At 36.7% G+C, this 21,397-nt stretch overlaps 1 protein-coding gene across 2 annotated transcripts; it reads left to right on the top strand.

Moving 5' to 3' along the window:
* The first annotated feature begins 488 nt into the window (after nucleotides 1-488).
* LOC139902923 (plasma membrane ATPase 1-like) lies at nucleotides 489-8,962 on the top strand. 2 transcript variants are annotated; one of them, XM_071885619.1, is made up of 21 exons: nucleotides 489-742; nucleotides 829-948; nucleotides 1,029-1,127; nucleotides 1,223-1,360; nucleotides 1,468-1,602; nucleotides 2,144-2,323; nucleotides 2,451-2,657; nucleotides 2,735-2,854; nucleotides 3,225-3,344; nucleotides 3,449-3,571; nucleotides 3,649-3,753; nucleotides 3,857-4,001; nucleotides 4,107-4,271; nucleotides 5,027-5,265; nucleotides 5,351-5,383; nucleotides 5,993-6,074; nucleotides 6,180-6,340; nucleotides 6,437-6,622; nucleotides 8,099-8,281; nucleotides 8,374-8,549; nucleotides 8,659-8,962. In XM_071885619.1, the coding sequence occupies exons 1-21, from the start codon at nucleotides 686-688 to the stop codon at nucleotides 8,753-8,755; spliced, it is 2,871 nt and encodes a 956-aa protein (XP_071741720.1). In that variant the 5' UTR covers nucleotides 489-685; the 3' UTR covers nucleotides 8,756-8,962. The 2 variants fall into 2 exon arrangements, with proteins under 2 accessions (XP_071741720.1, XP_071741721.1); XM_071885620.1 differs by lacking the exons at nucleotides 489-742; nucleotides 1,029-1,127 and having other exon boundaries at nucleotides 890-948; nucleotides 1,291-1,360.
* The last annotated feature ends 12,435 nt before the right edge of the window (nucleotides 8,963-21,397 follow it).

Raw genomic sequence — 21,397 nt, 5'->3', positions numbered from 1 at the left:
CAAGATATTATAACAAAAATTAAATAAATATGCATTTTTTTTCTTCTTTAAAGTAAATAAAAAGGTTTCTTGTACGAGTAAAAACTTGTTCCCTAGAGCTGACTGTTAAACGTGATGCGGAAAATACTCCGGATTCTCGTACTACACGAATCTTGAAAAATTTTGGACCTACACCCCAAAACACAACACTCACTGCATCACGTACAACTTTAATATGCACAAAACAGAAAAAAGATTCTACATTTTTTGTTTCCTTTTTATTACTTCTGCGTGGAACAAAGTTTCCCTTTTTTGGCGTGGAACATTTTCATTGGGACCCACGTCACAAACGTACAACTATAACTGCACATTACACGTGTATACGTACAACAACCGTCCTAAACCCAAAGAGTAATAAAATATCTACAGTCAGCAAGAGGAGCAGGTGTAGTGTTTTCAATTATGTATAACCATTTCTACTTAAATAAAGTAATACTACGAAGTATTAATATTAATATTATCATTATCATTATTATATAATTTTTACATCTCACATTGTCACCCATGCCACTTCATGTAGATTTGGTGTAGGTGGGAAGTTTCAATTATATAATTTAACAAATAAAGAAAGGCAAAACTTGAAATAAATTTGTGTTTTTATCATCTGGGTCTTAATCATTAGTGATAAAGTTGTGATCTTGATGTGATGGGTGAAGAAAAGGCTGAAGTTCTTGAAGCTGTGTTGAAGGAGATAGTAGATTTGGTAATTGATCTATTTTGATCACTAAATTTTGCATTTTTGATTGTGGGTTTTTGTTTTTATTTGTTGAATTTTGTTAAATTTTGCAGGAAAGTATACCCATTGAAGAAGTTTTTGAGAATTTGAGATGTAGTAAAGATGGTCTCACCACTTTTGCTGCTCAAGAAAGATTAGCCATTTTTGGGCATAACAAGCTTGAAGAAAAAAAGGTACTATCTTTTTTTATTGTTCTATAAATTTGACATTAATTTTAATGAAATATTACTACTTACTCTGGTTAGTATTTTAGGAGAGCAAAATTCTGAAATTTTTAGGGTTTATGTGGAATCCATTATCATGGGTGATGGAAGCTGCTGCAATAGTGGCAATTGCCCTTACAAATGGAGGGGTAAAATCTTGACAATTTAATTAATTATTAATCCTACTAAAAAAATAGATAAATAATTATATGTTTATTTTGTTAAATGATCAAAATTGTTACAGGGGAAGCCTCCAGATTGGCAAGATTTTTTGGGTATAATTATTCTGCTTGTGATAAACTCTACCATTAGTTTTGTTGAAGAAAATAATGCAGGTAATGCTGCTGCAGCACTTATGGCCCAGCTGGCACCGAAAGCAAAGGTTTGATTTTGTTTTGAAATTAGCTTAAAAGGTTTGAATCTGAGTATATGGGCTTGCTTGCTTGTGGATTAGGTAAATATATGTTTTTTGTTGATCATATTTTCAAGATTCTTCGAGATGGAAAATGGAAAGAGGAAGATGCTGCGATTTTAGTTCCTGGGGATGTAATTAGTGTAAAGCTTGGAGATATTATTCCTGCGGATGCTCGTTTGCTAGAAGGTGACCCGTTGAAGATTGATCAGGTAATCTATTTATCTAAAGGTGGCAATTCGACCCATTTACCTACGGATGGTTGATTTTGGTTGTGGTGTACCTCAAATGGGTCAATTCAAAAAATTAGCTAAGAGGGAAACAGGTGGTTGTCAACTCCTATCTATACTCAAGGCATACAATCTTTTATTTCTTTTTTCCCAATACATTTTTTGTCATAATATTGTTTCTTTGAATATTATTAAGACATTCTTCATTTTTAAAGAGGATTTTGCTAACAACTATCGTTAACACGCCAAAAACACTTTTATATATCAGTTGGTTATTAACTTCATGGTGGCGGTTACTTAAATGTACAAGTGTTTAATGCGTCTTAACGACGACATTGTTAGCGATCTCCAAAACAAAAGCTAAATAAAATGAAAAGCACTGTTTGTGGGCCATTTCAAGCTGAACCTTTTTTGACCCGTTAAATAACCCTGTATGCCATGTATAGTTTTATATTTAGTGCAATCATCTCTTACTCAAGCTGTGAACTAATGTATTTAACTCAATCTTGTTGGGATTTTATAGTCTGCGTTAACAGGTGAATCACTCCCTGTGACAAAAGGTCCCGGAGACGGTGTCTATTCGGGTTCTACTTGCAAGCAAGGTGAGATCGAGGCGGTTGTGATTGCCACCGGGGTTCATACCTTCTTTGGGAAAGCTGCTCATCTTGTCGACACAACCAATCAAGTTGGTCACTTTCAAAAGGCAAGATTGTTCCAAAGATCTCTGCTTTACAACTCGTATTTGTTCGGTCGTTGATTGATTAAAATACACTAGACTTCACAACATCTTTTCTTAGGTCCATTGAGACCTAATTGGTTTTCTTGATTAGGTCTTGACAGCAATCGGAAACTTCTGCATTTGCTCGATTGTTGCGGGTATGCTTGTTGAGATTGTAGTAATGTTCCCAATTCAAGATAGGAAGTTTAGGCCCGGGATCGACAATCTCCTTGTGCTTCTAATCGGAGGAATCCCTATTGCTATGCCAACGGTTCTTTCGGTTACAATGGCTATTGGATCTCATCGTTTAGCTCAACAGGTTTGGCCCGTTACAAATCCTTTTTCAAGATCACACCTTTTTTTGTGACATTTGACATGTGATTGTAACTTCTAAAGGGAGCTATAACTAAAAGAATGACAGCCATAGAAGAAATGGCGGGAATGGATGTACTTTGCAGTGACAAAACTGGTACTTTAACACTAAACAAGCTCACCGTTGATAAAAACCTTATTGAGGTTCGTTCATAAATGTGTGATAGTTTTGGTTTGTTTACCTACGAATGGATGGGTTCGGGTTTGCTTTTACCTCAGATGGGCCAAATGGTATATTTGAATAGGTCAAAATGGATCGAACAAAGTCACCGAAAATGTACTTTAATGCATAAAACCTCCTAAATCATTTTGATCATCCACATTGTAAATTGGCATAATGTAGTGTTTGTTGTAAAATTTGACACACTGATTATTCTTAAATGTATTTGGACAAAAAGTGTAGTTGGCCAACACCAACATGCTTAAATTCGATATTATTTCCGCCTACAATGCATAAAACCTCTTAAAGCATTTTGATTTGGGATTTTGACTTTTCGTTGACTCGAATATTCAGGTATTTGCGAAAGGGGTCGATGCCGATACCGTTATTTTGATGTCGGCTAGAGCCTCAAGAACTGAAAATCAGGATGCTATTGATGCTGCTATTGTTGGTATGCTTGCTGATCCTAAAGAGGTAATCTTGTAAAAACACAAGTGTAAAAGTTTTCATAACGTCTCTTTGTTAATACTTCATTTTTATTATTATTTGGATATTTAAAATTTTTTCTATAATTATAGGCACGTGCCGGTATTCGAGAACTACATTTTCTTCCATTTAATCCTACTGATAAGCGCACAGCATTGACGTATTTAGATAACGAGGGTAAAATGCATAGAGTCAGCAAAGGTGCACCCGAACAGGTAATATGACATTTGAGTTATCATAAAAGTTGTAATTTTGGCCTTACACTCTTAACTATTTTTTTAACATTTTCTAGATCTTAAATCTTGCACACAACAAATCAGACATTGAACGCCGAGTTCATGCTATTATTGACAAGTTTGCAGAACGGGGCCTACGGTCACTTGCTGTAGCTTACCAGGTGATGCATAATATTCAATAGTCAAGTCGAATTTTCATTTTCTTTTATTATTAAGGGATTAATTAAATTAAATGATTGATTTTTTCGTTTGGCATCTTTATAGGATGTTCCCGAGGGAAGAAAAGAGAGCCCTGGTGGGCCATGGCAGTTTATAGGTCTCATGCCTCTCTTTGATCCACCGAGGCATGATAGTGCCGATACTATACGACGGGCTTTGGATCTTGGAGTAAACGTTAAAATGATAACAGGTGCGTAAGTATATACATGTTGACTATTTACAGCGAGTCAACTTTGAGTTGGAATAGTACTGTATTTCACACCAAAACTGCATTTTTAATCTTGATTTCGAACAGGAGATCAACTGGCAATCGGGAAAGAAACTGGACGTCGTCTCGGAATGGGAACAAACATGTATCCTTCATCTGCATTGCTTGGTCAAAATGCGGATGAATCGATTGCTGCTTTACCAATCGATGAACTTATTGAAAAGGCTGATGGTTTTGCTGGCGTCTTTCCTGGTAATTATTGTCTGAAATTTTCTGGCTTTCAATATTGAGCAGAGGTGTCAAAATGAGCGGGTTGGAGGGGTTAATAATGGGTGTAGTTCGGTTAACACAAACAATTTTAGTCCAAGTTTTGTGAATATTTATACACAATTAGTGTGTTAAGTATCGTTACAAAAGTTATATTACTTCTACAGTCACACAATTTTACAAGAATTACACTTTATATTTCAATAAAAATAAATACCCCTTAAACCTATTTGACCGCAAGGTTGTGGAAATTGCTACTTGGGGAGTACTTGTTCGGACTTTTTAGGAGGTACTCGGCCACTTGGGGAGTACTCGGTTGTTGACCAAGTCTCGGTTGTTGACCAAGTTTGACTTTGGCCGATGTTGACCGTTTTTCCTAGTAATCTCGTGTTTTGGCCTGAGTTTTGATCGATTTTTCGAGTAATCCCGAGTTTTGGCCAAGTTTGACCGCGTTTTGACTAAGTTTGACCGAGTAATCACCGAGTAATTCCGAGTCCTGCAACATTTGTTTGACCGGTTTCCTTTTTAGCTATTTTGTATTATTGTACCTGAATCGTAAGTGATAGAACAAACCCAATCGATCCTTTCATATTTATATCGGTAAGTATTGCCACCTCTACTATTGCGTGTTTGCATGTATTGATCCCGAATCGTAACAAATACTATATATTTGTTATGTCTCAGACCACAAATATGAAATCGTAAAATCGTAACAAATACTATATATTTGTATGTCTCAGAGCACAAATATGAAATCGTAAAACGTCTACAAGCTAGAAAACACATTTGTGGTATGACGGGCGACGGAGTTAACGATGCCCCCGCCCTTAAAAAGGCGGATATCGGGATTGCGGTAGCTGATGCCACCGATGCGGCTCGTGGTGCTTCGGATATTGTTCTTACTGAACCAGGACTCAGTGTAATAATTAGCGCGGTCTTGACTAGCCGAGCCATCTTTCAAAGGATGAAAAACTACACCGTAAAGCCTTGTTTATTTTCCATTTTTACATTTTTAGTCATCAGTAAAGTGTAATTGACTCTACTTACTTTATTCATTGTCGCAGATTTATGCTGTTTCGATTACAATTCGTATTGTGGTAAGTTATTTCATTTGCTTCTTAACATGCGAAAAGACTCCCAAACGCCTAACCTAAAGGTGGCATTTTTTATTTATTTACTTATGAATGGGTTGATTTTGGGTTGTGGACGAATAATGTAAACTAATCGGATTTTTTACTGAAAATTTAATTTTTATATCATAGGTTTTTTTTATTTTTTATTTATTATTATAATAAACTAATTATAATAAAAGGACTAAAGATTGTTTAAGGTTCAGTCCCACCCAAATCCAACCATTATTGACCCCTACAAATCTACAATAAACAAATTGTTTCAACCTGGATCCATTTAACCCGTTACCCATTACAGGGGCGGAGCTAAAAAATGTCATTGAGGGGGCAAAAAAGTAATTTGTTAACTTTTCATTTTTGTTTGGGGGCAATTTTTTTCTTCATTTTTCATGGGGCAAAAAAAGTGATAAAAACATAAATTCCCTTGAAACGTTTTTACTTAATTTAAAATTTGTTGAGGGGGCAACTGCCCACTGTCTCCTCCTACATCCGCGCCCCTCCGTTTTTCCTCTACTCACACTTAATTGTATATTTACGAGTTACAAATCTTACGTGAATTTGCTAACATTATGACAGCTTGGTTTTATGCTTCTCGCTTTGATATGGAAGTTTGACTTCCCGCCTTTTATGGTGCTTATCATAGCCATCCTTAATGATGGTATTTTTTTTTTTTTTTTTATTTATTTTTTTTTTTTTTTTGTTGCAACCTCCTTTGATTGTTTCTTACTTGTAATCATCTGAATTTTTTTTACATTTGTGTTAGGTACCATAATGACGATATCGAAGGATCGAGTAAAACCGTCTCCTCTTCCAGATAACTGGAAGTTAGCCGAGATTTTCACAACCGGCGTCATTCTTGGTAGTTACTTGGCGATGATGACAATTATATTCTTTTGGGCTGCTTACAAAACAGACTTTTTCCCGGTACGTTTGTACATGTATGTAACATATTTGTATCTGTATTCGAGCCTTTTTATGTAAGTTGAGTACCTTAATCTTATCTACATATTTTTTTGCCAGCGTACATTTGGAGTACCGACACTCGAGAAAACAGCGCACGATGACTTCAGAAAGCTGGCTTCGGCAATATATCTTCAAGTCAGCACAATTAGTCAGGCACTCATATTTGTGACACGCTCTCGTAGTTGGTCTTTTGTCGAACGCCCTGGTTGGCTTCTTGTCATTGCGTTTGCTGTTGCCCAGCTGGTACGTGATATTTTGATTTGGTATAATCTCTGGTCATGCGGGTTTGGTAACGGGTCAAAATGACTAATTTATTATTATGGGTCGTAACATGTCAGGTTGGGTCGACCTGAACGCTTTCACTCCAAATACCTGTATATATTTCTTTTATATACCCACCGTCTCAAAAAAGCTGTCCACTTTACTATTTTTGTTTGTCCCAAAAATATTGTCTCTTACTCTAAATAACAACAAACAATTATCAAAGTTTTAATTATGCAACAACAACAACAACAGTACCCAATACCACTTGAGTGGTGTATGGGGGAGGTGAGATGTAGACAATCCTTCCTTTATCCGAGAATAAAAACAAGTCATTTCTCCACCCAGAAAAGTAGAGGAAGTCATCCCTCTCTTTATTCGGCGGATAAAGAGATTGCTTCCGAGTGGACCTCCGGCCTTTAAAAAAAAAAATAAATTAAAAAATAAATAAATAAATAAATACATAAAAATTGAGACGCCATGAAAATGGTAGAATCAAATTTTCATGGGTTTAAAAGCCTGCCTGAAAATCAATTTAGGCTCTAAGCGGCAGTCAAGACGCCACTTAATCGACGTTTGGTGTTGCCTCAATAAATAAAGCCAAGGGACCTTGTAAACAGAACACGAAAGGTATGCCGGGTGGAAGTTGTTGCACAAGCAAAGAGCCAACCACCCGTAACAAACCAAAGCACCACTCATGCACCTTTACGGTAGACATCCCCGAAGCCACACAACTAAAAGAAAACCACTCAAGCTCATGAGCAAAGAAGGTCGTCCTCAGCCATAATGACCTCAGGATGCACCGAACGATACGAGACACACACACCCCCACCCACCCACCACACACACACGCACCCATCTATACACACCCCCATACACACACACACACACACCCAATAAAACATAAATCTATATACAAACCAGCATACAACCGTACATAAACATACCTAAATACCTGCAAGAACACGTACCTACGTACATACAAACGCCAACAAAACAAGCAAAAAACATACATACAAACCTGCAAAAAAAAAAAAAAAAAAAAAAAAAAAAAAAAAACAGCCTAGCAAAAATACATAATCAAAACCTACAATTCTTCAAAAAAAAAAAAAAAAAACAGAAAACCTACAAACATAGACATAAAAAACCTACACTACAAAACTTACATACATACCTCCCAAAAACAAACGTACAAACCATGCATACATATCAACAAACAAACGTGCATACAAACACCAAAAAACAAAAACCTACTCGTCTACTAGTACTAGTAGATGTAAATAATAAAAAACGGTAATGATAATGATACTAGTAATAATAGTAATAATTATAATAATAATACAAGTACAAGTAGTAGTAAAATAATAGTTAATAGTAATAGTAATAAACATAATAATACAAAGTTTTAATTATGCGTTTTTTATTATTTGTTATATTTGTTTTCACTATTACAAACAGATTGCTACATTGATCGCGGTGTATGCAAACTGGAGTTTTGCTGCAATAGAAGGAATCGGGTGGGGTTGGGCAGGCGTTATCTGGCTCTACAATATTATCTTTTATTTCCCGCTCGATCTCATCAAATTCTTTATCCGTTACGCACTCAGTGGTCGTGCTTGGGATCTCGTTATCGAGAGAAGGGTACGTGCTATCATCAGTTTATCGTTTCATGTATTTAAACTATTTCTAGCAAGAAAAAAAACGTTTTTACAAATAGTTGTTTGTTTTCATAGGTTGCGTTCACAAGACAAAAGGATTTCGGTAAGGAACAACGTGAACTACAATGGGCCCACGCACAAAGAACACTTCACGGGCTTGAAGTTCCCGACACTAAATTTGGCGATCGAACGAATGTCACGGAACTCAACCAGATGGCAGAGGAAGCCAAACGGAGAGCAGAAATGGCCAAGTAAGACTCATTTTTTTTTTTTTTATTCTAAGGTTTATGACGCCAGGATTTTTTTTTTTTTTTTTTTTTTTTTTAATGCCGGATTTGTGTGTGTGCCTATTGTTTACAGGTTACGAGAGAGGCATACATTGAAGGGGCATGTTGAATCGGTGGTACGAATGAAGGGTATTGACGTGGACACAATTCAACAATCGTACACTGTTTGATCGTTAGCAACAAATCTAACATCTGTTGAGTTATATAGCGAGTTTTCCGTTTTTCTTTCGAATCACATTTGATACTTGTAAAACTGGGATTTATGCTGTAATATATGCAAAACAGAACTTTACCAACACATCGTGCTACATTTTAAAGCAAGTAAACAGTAAAACGGAATGATTCAAAGGCCAACACAAGCCATGTGTATTATATATTTGAATGAGTTTAATTGTTAACATAATCTAATTTTGGCTTCTAAACTATTGACCAACTATGTGTATTAGATTGCTGGATCACGTACATTCAACTTCTATATATATATATATATATATATATATATATATATATATATATATATATATATATATATATATATATATATATATATATATATATATATATATATATGTGTGTGTGTGATGACCCGGGAATTTCCGACTAAATTTAAACTTAATCTTTATATGATTTCGATACGATAAGCAAAATCTGTAATGTTGAAGTCTCAAAACTTTTGAACTGTGTTCATGTATACATATGACCTTCGATCATGCCCGACGATTCACGAACAATTGTGTATAAATAAATATGTAAATATAAATATAAGTATATATATAATAATAATTGAAAATAATAAAATTTAATATAAACATTAAAGTTAAAAATGTAAAATAATATATATATTAGCTAAGTTACTATTAGAATGAATATATATATATATATATATATATATATATATATATATATATATATATATATATATATATATATATATATATATATAGATAGATGAATGATTTCTATATAATCAATAAATATGCACATTGTATTATATAAATTATACAAATATTACATATTCAAGGAGATTATTATATAACATAAGTATTAAATAATTTATAACATGTAAAGCTAAAATATGAACTCTTATTACAAGTTAAAACTTAAGTGGTTATAGTAATATTATTATTACTTTCATTATTCTAATTAATAGTAACATTAATATTAATATCAGTATTATGAATATTATTATTATATAATATGTAGACATAAAATTTGATTTGTTATATTATTATTAATATTCTTAATATAAAAGTATTATTATGAAAACTAGCATCTATTATAATTATCAAAATTATTTTTCATCATTCAACCTTGTTAGTGTTTTTTTTTACATAAATATTATTATTATTATTATTAGCATTATTATCATATATTATTAATTAATAATTATTAATATTAAATTGAATGGTATATAATTCATATATATTGTAAGACCCGTGTAATTATTGTACATAATGTTTGTATGTGTAATTATATGACTAGAGTTGTGGAGTTCATGTTTCATACATTTAAAAAGGGGAAAATCATTGCTGAACTGGGGTCTGCGCGCCGCGCAGATGAGGCGCGCGCCGCGCAACGCGGCTGCCAGCTATTCTTTGTTTTTATTTAAATTTAAACGTGAGTATTTTGGTAAATTCACATCAAGGCCGAGTTTAATGCTTGGTTCAGTAGTTTGGGAGCTCATTTACTCCCTTGTTCACCAACCTTATCACCTCCCAATTTATTTTAGTGAGAGAGTGAGTTTTAGAGAGGGAAAGCTCACTTTGAAGAGGAAGAAGAGGGTTTCTTGCTAAAGTCCAAGTTCTAAAGTTGTTCATCTCGTCATTTGCTACAATTTGATAGTTGTGGTATGCCTTAACTTTCAATTCTTGTTTTGATTTCGTGTATGGATTAGGGTTTGTGTGAAGATGAACATTAAGACCCATTTTTGGGTGAATTGGGTGTTCTTGGGTAAGTTGGGTCATGTAGGCTCAATAATGGGTTAGCTAGGGTTTTTAAAAGTATTAATTGTTGTCATGAAACCCTAATTGGTTAATAATTTGTTAGAACACCTTAAGGAAGAGTAAATGGGTGTGATTTGGGTATAAATGACCCAAAATGGGTGTATTGACTTTTATTGAGTCAAATGGGTCAAAATTGGACCAAGGTTGATAAATGGTTGTGTTTTGTGATAAAACCTAGTGATCTAATGTGTAGGAAGGCCTTGAGTGCCAAGCATTAGGGTTTTTGTTGAAAATGACCCAATTTAGGGTTAAGTGTCCAAATGGGTCAAGATGACCTAGGATGGTGTGTGTTATGAGATTAGACCAAGTTGATTGATTAATTATGCTTGTGAAATAGGTACGTTACCTTGGAATTCAAGCTTGGTTTAATAATCACCGAAGGCATAAGGTGAGTGGAATAATTATGCGTATGTGTATATAATGTATTTATTTGTGTTGCACGAATGTGGTATTGTCGCGGTGTTTAAGACACCACATTCTAAGTAACGAGTAGCATTGTCGCGGTGTTTAAGACACTACTCATGGTATGATTGACTTGTGGTATTGTCGCGGTGTTTAAGACACCACAATGTCATGGGAGTGGAAGTGTCGCGGTGATTAAGACACCACTCATTGTATTGAATGAAGTGTGGATTCGTCGCGGTGTTTAAGACGCCACATTGTTGTAAGGGTGAGTTAGTCGCGGTGTTTAAGACATCACCCGGGGGGCTAGTGATTACGCGGTGTGTAAGTAACACTAGTGGACGTTATGAACTCCAACGGTCTTGTAAGTACCGCTTCCCGTGTTCGAATTGGTTAACCAAGGTTATGTGAATTATGTATTGGAAGTATTAATTTATGAATCGTATGCTATTGTACTATTAGCTACTTGTGGGATTGTGAATTATTGGTATATGCTTATTAATGTAGCATGCTTGATGAATTGTTAAACTCGAATACGATGTTGTGTAAGTGATGCGAGTAAGTAGATTATATATGTGTATGTATAATTATTGTGCTCACTAAGCTTTGCTTACCCTCTCGTTGTTTACCTTTTTATAGGTTCGTGTGTGGATAAGGGTAAGGGCATTACCTTGGATTGAGTTTCCCGCTTCGATGATTAGGAAGCACGTTTGGGTTATGGCTTGGAGTTTGACCGAGACTTGGGTAGTTTAACCCCAAACACCATGCTCGTTGTGTCGTTTGGCAATTAAACTTTTTGTGGTCGAAACTCTCATTTGTATTAAACTTGTATTTTTACACTTAATGGCATTTTGGGCACGTGTGGGCCCCACTATGTAAAACTCGTTCATACCTTAGTTATGTGCTAGTTTTACATATATTAACGTACGATTAAAAGCGTTTCGGCCAAATGTGTCGGGAAGCACCTCATCTTTTTCGCATTAAAGCGCACCGGGGACAGCCAGCTTTTGCGCGGCGCGCAAGGGCATTTGCGCGGCGCGCAGATGGTCAGTCAGCAAATTTTTTTTTGCCACGAATTTACAATGGTTTTTGTCGTGTATTGGGTTGGGATGTTACAAGTGGTATCAGAGCATGGTCTAAGGGATTTAGGTGACTTGAGATAGGCGCCTAGACTTAGACTTTTGTGTGTGCATTGTGCGGACTTGTAGGACTTTGGGTCGGACCGGGTCTTGGTTAGCGCATAGGTTTATATGAACTAATCATGCGTTATTGTTTGTGTTGTATAGCAATCATCGAGCGAAATGAACGTTGTACTAGCGAGTTAACGCGACGTGCTCGCGTAGTAATGATTAGCTACCCTTACTACGGGTGCAAATCGTGTCAAACAAGCGATGTACGACGATTGTCGAGCGAGATGGAGTGGTATGGTGTATATGTATATATGTGTCATGTCTTTAGTTTCGTTGTTTAATCTTTTCCGTTTTATAGAATGAAGATGAGAAACGGACACGACACCGATATTGGGGGCACGAGCGAGGACCCCGAGTTCACGGCCAAGGTTGAGGCCATCTTTCAATGCCAAAAGGCGGAGTTTCGCGAAGATGTTAAGAAGATGTTTCTCGAGACGATTGACGAACAAGTCGTCACTTTGGTTAAGGAGCAAATTAAGATTGCTCTTCAAGAAGAAAATGGGGGAAGGCGTGACTTTTTCTTCAAGAACTTTAGGGATGCTCAACCTCCTACTTTTGAGGGCGATCGGGACCCACTCAAGAGTGCCCGATTCATCTCCGATATGGAGGGGGCCTTCCGTACTTGTGAGTGTCCACCCGACAAGAAGACTAGGTATGGTTGTAGCATGTTAAGGGGCGACGCGAAATTGTGGTGGGATGCTAAGATCCAACTCTATGGTGAAGAACAATGTATGGACTTCACTTGGGAGGAATTTAAAGCGGAATTCTTCGATGAGTACCGAACTTCGGCCGATCTTACAAGACTTAAGGACGAGCTACGTACCTTGAGGCAAGGGTCGATGGACTTGAACACTCTCAAATCCGTGTTCTTGTCCAAGACGCAATTTTGCCCGGAGTATGTCGGGAATGATAAAATGTTGAAAGAAGATTTCTATCGAACCTTGAATGATAGTTATCAAGAAAAGATTAGCGTAAACGTGGTGAAGAGCTTCGATGAGTTGTTTAATATGGCGAAAGGGTTTGAAGCGATTGTGTTGAGGAAGAGAAAGTATGAAGGTTCGAGTCACTCAAATTTTTCAAGCAAGAAGTCAAAGAAAGGCCCAACCGAGAGTGTGGGGAGTGTGAAGAAAGGTGCCTCGGGGGATTTCCCCTATACTTGTCATAATTGTGGGCGAAGGGGGCATATGGCTCGTGATTGTACCAAACCATCTTCTACTACAAAATTCACTTGCTACAATTGTGGGAAGGAGGGACACAAGAAACCCGAGTGTCCCGAGTTGCGTAATGATAATGCTAAGCGGATAGAGAAGGCAGCGGGTACGGCTAGGGGTCGTAACTACTTGATGTCTAATGAAGAAGCTAAACAATCCAATGAAGTCGTTTCAGGTACTTTCATGGTTAATTCTAATCCGGCTCGGATACTTTTTGATAGTGGTGCTAATTTGTCTTTCGTATCTCCAAGATTTGTGCCTAAGTTAAATAAACCGCTAGTAAAGTTGAGTCGTCCGGTAGAAGTTGAAATAGCGGATGGCAAGACGGCGCTAGTGGTTGATGTGTGTAAAAATTGCAATGTTGTGTTTGGCGCCGAAAGTTTCGAAATTGATCTTATTCCGATGACTTTGGGTGATTTTGATGTTGTCGTTGGTATGGATTGGCTCGATCGTTATAGAGCCGATATTGCATGCCACGACAAGTTTATTCGTGTAAAGACCCCAAGTGGGGGAGAGATGGTTATTCATGGTGATAAACGAAGGAGATCGGTGCCGATATGCACTTTTGCTCGGGCACGACGTCACGTTAATACCGGTGGTATGGCTTTCCTTGCTCATGTTGTCGACACTCGTAATGAGCCACCACCTATTCGTGAAATTCCGGTAGTTAATGAGTTTGAAGATGTCTTTCCGGATGAGTTACCGGGTGTTCCGGCGGAAAGACAAGTAGAATTTCGCATCGAGTTGGTTCCGGGGGCTACCCCCATTGCTAAAACTCCTTATCGTTTAGCACCAACGGAGATGCAAGAGTTATTGAATCAAATTCAAGAATTGCTCGAGAAGGGTTTTATCCGACCGAGTGCTTCGCCATGGGGCGCTCCGGTCTTATTTGTGAAGAAGAAAGACGGTAGTATGCGTATGTGCATTGATTACCGTGAGTTGAATAAAGTGACGATCAAGAATCGTTATCCACTACCTAGGATCGACGATTTGTTTGATCAACTTCAAGGCGCAACGTATTTCTCTAAGATCGACCTACGGTCCGGCTATCACCAAATGCGGGTCCGTGAGGAAGATATTGAGAAAACGGCTTTCCGAACGCGTTACGGGCATTATGAATTTGTAGTTATGCCCTTCGGTCTTACGAATGCACCGGCGGCATTCATGGATCTTATGAACCGGGTGTGTCAACCTATGTTGGACAAGTCGGTTATTGTGTTCATTGACGACATACTAGTCTACTCGAAAAGTATGCACGAACATGAACGTCACTTGCGTGAAGTTTTGAAGACGCTAAGAAAAGAGAAGTTGTATGCAAAGTTCTCTAAATGTGAATTTTGGCTAAGGGAGGTTCAATTCCTTGGTCACATTGTGAACGAAAGCGGTATCCAAGTGGATCCGGGGAAGATTGAGACGGTGAAGAGTTGGGGACGACCGACTACGCCCACGGAGATCCGAAGTTTTCTCGGATTGGCCGGTTATTATCGTCGGTTTATCCAAGACTTTTCTAAGATTGCTTCTCCATTAACGAAGTTGACAAGGAAGAGTGCTAAGTTCAATTGGGAAAACGAGCAAGAAATTGCTTTTCAATTATTGAAAGAGAAGTTGTGTCAAGCTCCGGTGTTAGTGTTACCGGAAGGTGTCGAAGACATGGTGGTTTATTGTGATGCTTCCTTAAATGGGCTCGGGTGCGTACTTATGCAAAGGGGTAAAGTCATTGCTTATGCCTCTCGACAATTAAAGGAACACGAAACGAGGTACCCGACTCATGATCTTGAAATGGCGGCGGTTGTGCATGCGTTGAAAATTTGGCGCCACTACTTATATGGTGTCAAGTGTACGATATATTCGGATCATAAGAATTTGAAACACCTTTTTACTCAAAGGGATTTGAATTATCGTCAACGTAGATGGATGGATGTGGTGAAGGATTATGATTGTGAGATACTTTACCATCCTGGTAAGGCGAATGTGGTCGCGGATGCGTTAAGTCGAAAGACTCAACATCCGGCGATACGTATAACATCGTTACGTTTGATTATCACTAACGACTTTCTTGAAAAGATGGGTGAAGACCAAATAGAGGCTTATGTTCACGATAAGCACGCGGAACGAATTGTGGGCCAATCGGAGTTTATTACTATGGGTCCGCGGGGTTTGTTGTCCTTTCAAGGAAGGGTGTGGGTGCCTAAGACGGGTGATTACCGACGGGTACTACTCGATGAAGCACATAAGTCGAAATATTCCATTCATCCGGGCGCGACGAAAATGTATCATGACTTGAAGAAAGATTATTGGTGGCCGGGCATGAAACGCGATGTTGTAAAATACGTCGAACGATGTGTTACTTGTTTGCAAGTTAAAGCCGAGCATCAAAAGCCGTATGGTAAGTTGCAACCGTTAGAAATCCCGAAGTGGAAATGGGAGCACATTACCATGGATTTTATCACTAAGTTACCTAAGACGGCGAGAACTCAATATGATTCGATTTGGGTGATCGTGGACCGGTTGACGAAAAGCGCTTTGTTTCTTCCTATTAAAGAAGCAATATCGTCGGAGACCTTGGCTAAGTTGTTTATCAAGGAAGTGGTCTCGCGACATGGCGTTCCTATATCTATTATTTCGGATCGAGATACCCGTTTTACATCTCGATTTTGGGAAAAGTTTCACGAAGATATGGGTACACAATTAAAGTTGAGCACGGCGTATCATCCTCAAACGGACGGTCAAACCGAACGTACGAACCAAACTTTGGAAGATATGTTACGGGCGTGCATTATCGATTTCGGTGGTAGTTGGGATGAGCATCTACCTTTGGTGGAATTTTCATACAATAATAGTTTTCATACTAGTATCGGGATGCCACCGTACGAGATGCTTTATGGTCGAAGATGTCGAACTCCCATTTGTTGGGGAGAAGTGGGACAAAGGGAAATCGGGAGTACCGATTTGGTTCTAGAGACGAATAACAAGATTGATATTATCCGGGAGCATTTGAAAAAGGCTCAAGATAGGCAAAAGTCGTATGCCGATAAACGTAGACGGACGATCGAATGCCAAGAGGGCGACATGGTCATGCTTAAGGTTTCGCCATGGAAGGGTATTATTCGATTTCGAAAACGGGGAAAGTTAGGTCCTCGGTATATTGGGCCGTTTAAAGTTTTGGCTCGTGTTGGTGAAGTTGCATATCGATTGGAATTGCCCGAAGAGCTTGCGGGGATCCATAATACGTTTCATGTTTCTCACCTCCGTAAGTGTCTTGCGGACGATTCCTCATGGATGCCTTTAGATGAGATCGAACTAAACAATAAGTTGGAGTATATTGAAGAGCCGATTGCCATACTTGATGAGAAGGTCAAACGATTGAGACATAAGGAGGTTAGGACCTACAAAGTTCAATGGCGACGGAATAAGGGTTCCGAGTTCACTTGGGAACCTGAAGAGTTTGTGTTGGTTTATCTTCCCGCTTGTCATGCGGCATGGATTGCGAGGACGCAATCCGAATAAGTGGGGGAGAGTTGTAAGACCCGTGTAATTATTGTACATAATGTTTGTATGTGTAATTATATGACTAGAGTTGTGGAGTTCATGTTTCATACATTTAAAAAGGGGAAAATCATTGCTGAACTGGGGTCTGCGCGCCGCGCAGATGAGGCGCGCGCCGCGCAACGCGGCTGCCAGCTATTCTTTGTTTTAATTTAAATTTAAACGTGGGTATTTTGGTAAATTCACATCAAGGCCGAGTTTAATGCTTGGTTCAGTAGTTTGGGAGCTCATTTACTCCCTTGTTCACCAACCTTATCACCTCCCAATTTATTTTAGTGAGAGAGTGAGTTTTAGAGAGGGAAAGCTCACTTTGAAGAGGAAGAAGAGGGTTTCTTGCTAAAGTCCAAGTTCTAAAGTTGTTCATCTCGTCATTTGCTACAATTTGATAGTTGTGGTATGCCTTAACTTTCAATTCTTGTTTTGATTTCGTGTATGGATTAGGGTTTGTGTGAAGATGAACATTAAGACCCATTTTTGGGTGAATTGGGTGTTCTTGGGTAAGTTGGGTCATGTAGGCTCAATAATGGGTTAGCTAGGGTTTTTAAAAGTATTAATTGTTGTCATGAAACCCTAATTGGTTAATAATTTGTTAGAACACCTTAAGGAAGAGTAAATGGGTGTGATTTGGGTATAAATGACCCAAAATGGGTGTATTGACTTTTATTGAGTCAAATGGGTCAAAATTGGACCAAGGTTGATAAATGGTTGTGTTTTGTGATAAAACCTAGTGATCTAATGTGTAGGAAGGCCTTGAGTGCCAAGCGTTAGGGTTTTTGTTGAAAATGACCCAATTTAGGGTTAAGTGTCCAAATGGGTCAAGATGACCTAGGATGGTGTGTGTTATGAGATTAGACCAAGTTGATTGATTAATTATGCTTGTGAGATAGGTACGTTACCTTGGAATTCAAGCTTGGTTTAATAATCACCGAAGGCATAAGGTGAGTGGAATAATTATGCGTATGTGTATATAATGTATTTATTTGTGTTGCACGAATGTGGTATTGTCGCGGTGTTTAAGACACCACATTCTAAGTAACGAGTAGCATTGTCGCGGTGTTTAAGACACTACTCATGGTATGATTGACTTGTGGTATTGTCGCGGTGTTTAAGACACCACAATGTCATGGGAGTGGAAGTGTCGCGGTGATTAAGACACCACTCATTGTATTGAATGAAGTGTGGATTCGTCGCGGTGTTTAAGACGCCACATTGTTGTAAGGGTGAGTTAGTCGCGGTGTTTAAGACATCACCCGGGGGGCTAGTGATTACGCGGTGTGTAAGTAACACTAGTGGACGTTATGAACTCCAACGGTCTTGTAAGTACCGCTTCCCGTGTTCGAATTGGTTAACCAAGGTTATGTGAATTATGTATTGGAAGTATTAATTTATGAATCGTATGCTATTGTACTATTAGCTACTTGTGGGATTGTGAATTATTGGTATATGCTTATTAATGTAGGATGCTTGATGAATTGTTAAACTCGAATACGATGTTGTGTAAGTGATGCGAGTAAGTAGATTATATATGTGTATGTATAATTATTGTGCTCACTAAGCTTTGCTTACCCTCTCGTTGTTTACCTTTTTATAGGTTCGTGTGTGGATAAGGGTAAGGGCATTACCTTGGATTGAGTTTCCCGCTTCGATGATTAGGAAGCACGTTTGGGTTATGGCTTGGAGTTTGACCGAGACTTGGGTAGTTTAACCCCAAACACCATGCTCGTTGTGTCGTTTGGCAATTAAACTTTTTGTGGTCGAAACTCTCATTTGTATTAAACTTGTATTTTTACACTTAATGGCATTTTGGGCACGTGTGGGCCCCACTATGTAAAACTCGTTCATACCTTAGTTATGTGCTAGTTTTACATATATTAACGTACGATTAAAAGCGTTTCGGCCAAATGTGTCGGGAAGCACCTCATCTTTTTCGCATTAAAGCGCACCGGGGACAGCCAGCTTTTGCGCGGCGCGCAAGGGCATTTGCGCGGCGCGCAGATGGTCAGTCAGCAAATTTTTTTTTGCCACGAATTTACAATGGTTTTTGTCGTGTATTGGGTTGGGATGTTACATATATAATTCAGATAAATAATTCAGAAATATAATATATAAATACGCGTAATATTTATGTATTTATCATTTTTTTGGTTTACTATCTACTTGTGACTCCTGATCGAACATCCAGCTGTTATATAGCATAATCAATTATTTTTTTTTATATATGGTTTTTCATATAAAAGTAGATACTACACTATCTCTATCTGTATTATCACTTCTTCTGATTTTCCTTTTCATTTTTTTTTCCTTCTGCTCGTGGCCAGATACTTCCACAAGATCAAATCTAAAATTTATGTTGTTACTTCATTAATCCTTTAATTACACCACAGCATACCTACATATATCCTTAAACTCAAACAGAAACTATATTTTTTTTATCGTGACCCATTAAAATCCATAACCCAATCTCGGATCAATCTCCAAAATCTATTAATGCAAAGTTATCAGGAATCATCCGTCGAAGCTCTCTGTAAATTTCCAAAGTTTAATTTATCATTTTGATTGTTAATTCTTCAAGTCAAAGTTTTGAGGTAAAAAGTCAAATTATGTTCATCAATCGAATTCGCATTTTCTGTGATGATTTGAGTTAAATTGACGACTTCTATAGTTTCTAGGATCGATTTAAAATATACTTTGTGTTGTAACAATTGTCTAATTTTTTATAAAAATTGAAATCAATTTTTTTTTTTAAAGGCTGCGTCGAACAGCAGTAGGCCTTCTTATTTTTATTTTTTGTTGTTGTTGTTGTTGAGTCTAGTAATTTAAGATCACAAATTTCAGGTAGCTTGGGTTTCAAAGTGTGGAAACTAATTTGTTAGTTGATTGATTTGATAATGGCAAGTCTTGGACAATTTGAGAAGGAAGAAGGTAGACTCAGAAAAAATAGTTTAAGTATATTTAGAAACGAAATAATTCCAGAAAAATAACATTAGAGCTACGGTTTAAGGTGTTAACGGGTATTTGAGAGGTCCTGTGTTCGATTCTCGCTTGCTACGGTTTTTCTTTATTTTTTTTTAAACAGTCTTGGGCTATTCATATTTTGAATGGATAGCTTATTGGGTTTGTTAATTGGGCCGAGATCAAGTCTAAACAATTGGGTCATTAGGGAGTTTAAGTAGGCTTATATAATCTAAGTTGTTGGGCCGAAATTATATAAATGGGTATATACTCACGGTTCTGGAACAAAATAGAAAGACAGCGGATGGAGCCATGGTTAAGAATGGTTGCGAGTAAGCGGGAGGTCGCAGGTTCGAGCTTGGGCTAGGGCGTTTATTTTTAAAGCTTGTTACTTAAGGTAGTCCTTATATTATTATTATTACTATTATTACTATTATTATTATTATTATTATTATTATTATTATTATTATTATTATTATTATTATTATTATTATTATTATTATTATTATTATTATTATTATTAAATCACTTGTTATTATAACTAATATCATTATTTTATGATTACTAATACTAAAACTAAAACATTTTAATCTAATTCATTAACATTGTTAAATTTTTTTTTTTTTTAAATACTCATTTCAATTATGAAAGATAAATATATTTAAGTTATGATGAACTATTAAACAATATTATTATTATCATTACACATATTATCATTAATAATATGATTAGTATTATCAGCATTATCACTATCACTGTAATTATTATTATTTTAAGTAAATATTTCAAATATATTAATATCTAATATGATTATTTTTTTTCCTAAACATCAATATAGGATAATTATAATACATGGCATATTTATCTAATATATATATATATATATATATATATATATATATATATATATATATATATATATATATATATATATATATATATATATATATATATATATATATATATATATATAGTTATACATATTTTAAGTATCTAAAATATATAAATAAATATAGTTAATAAATTACTAATATAAGAAATATATTAATATATTAATAATGTAAATATATAAACTTGTTTGATTACGATCATATATTTTAATATACATATATGAATGATTTAGGTTCGTGAATCCGAGGTCAACCCTGCAATTGTTCAATGTCGTCATATGTATTTTTACTACAAAATACATTTGGTGAGTTTCATTACTCCCTTTTTAAATGCTTTCGCAATATATATTTTTGGGACTGAGAATACATGCGCTGTTTTTATAACTGTTTTACGAAATAGACACAAGTAATTGAAACTACATTATATGGTTGAATGATCGAAATCGAATATGCCCCTTTTAGTCTGGTAATCTAAGAATTAGGGAACAGACACCCTAATTGACGCGAATCCTAAAGATAGATCTATCGGGCCCAACAAGCCCCATCCAAAGTACCGGATGCTTTAGTACTTCGAAATTTATATCATGTCTGAAGGAGGATCCCGGAATGATGGGGATA

The sequence above is a fragment of the Rutidosis leptorrhynchoides genome, chromosome 3 (assembly GCF_046630445.1).
Source record: "Rutidosis leptorrhynchoides isolate AG116_Rl617_1_P2 chromosome 3, CSIRO_AGI_Rlap_v1, whole genome shotgun sequence".
Taxonomy (NCBI): Eukaryota; Viridiplantae; Streptophyta; class Magnoliopsida; order Asterales; family Asteraceae; genus Rutidosis; species Rutidosis leptorrhynchoides.
Note: the sequence above shows the minus strand (reverse complement) of the source record. Positions and strands in the feature narration are given on the sequence as shown.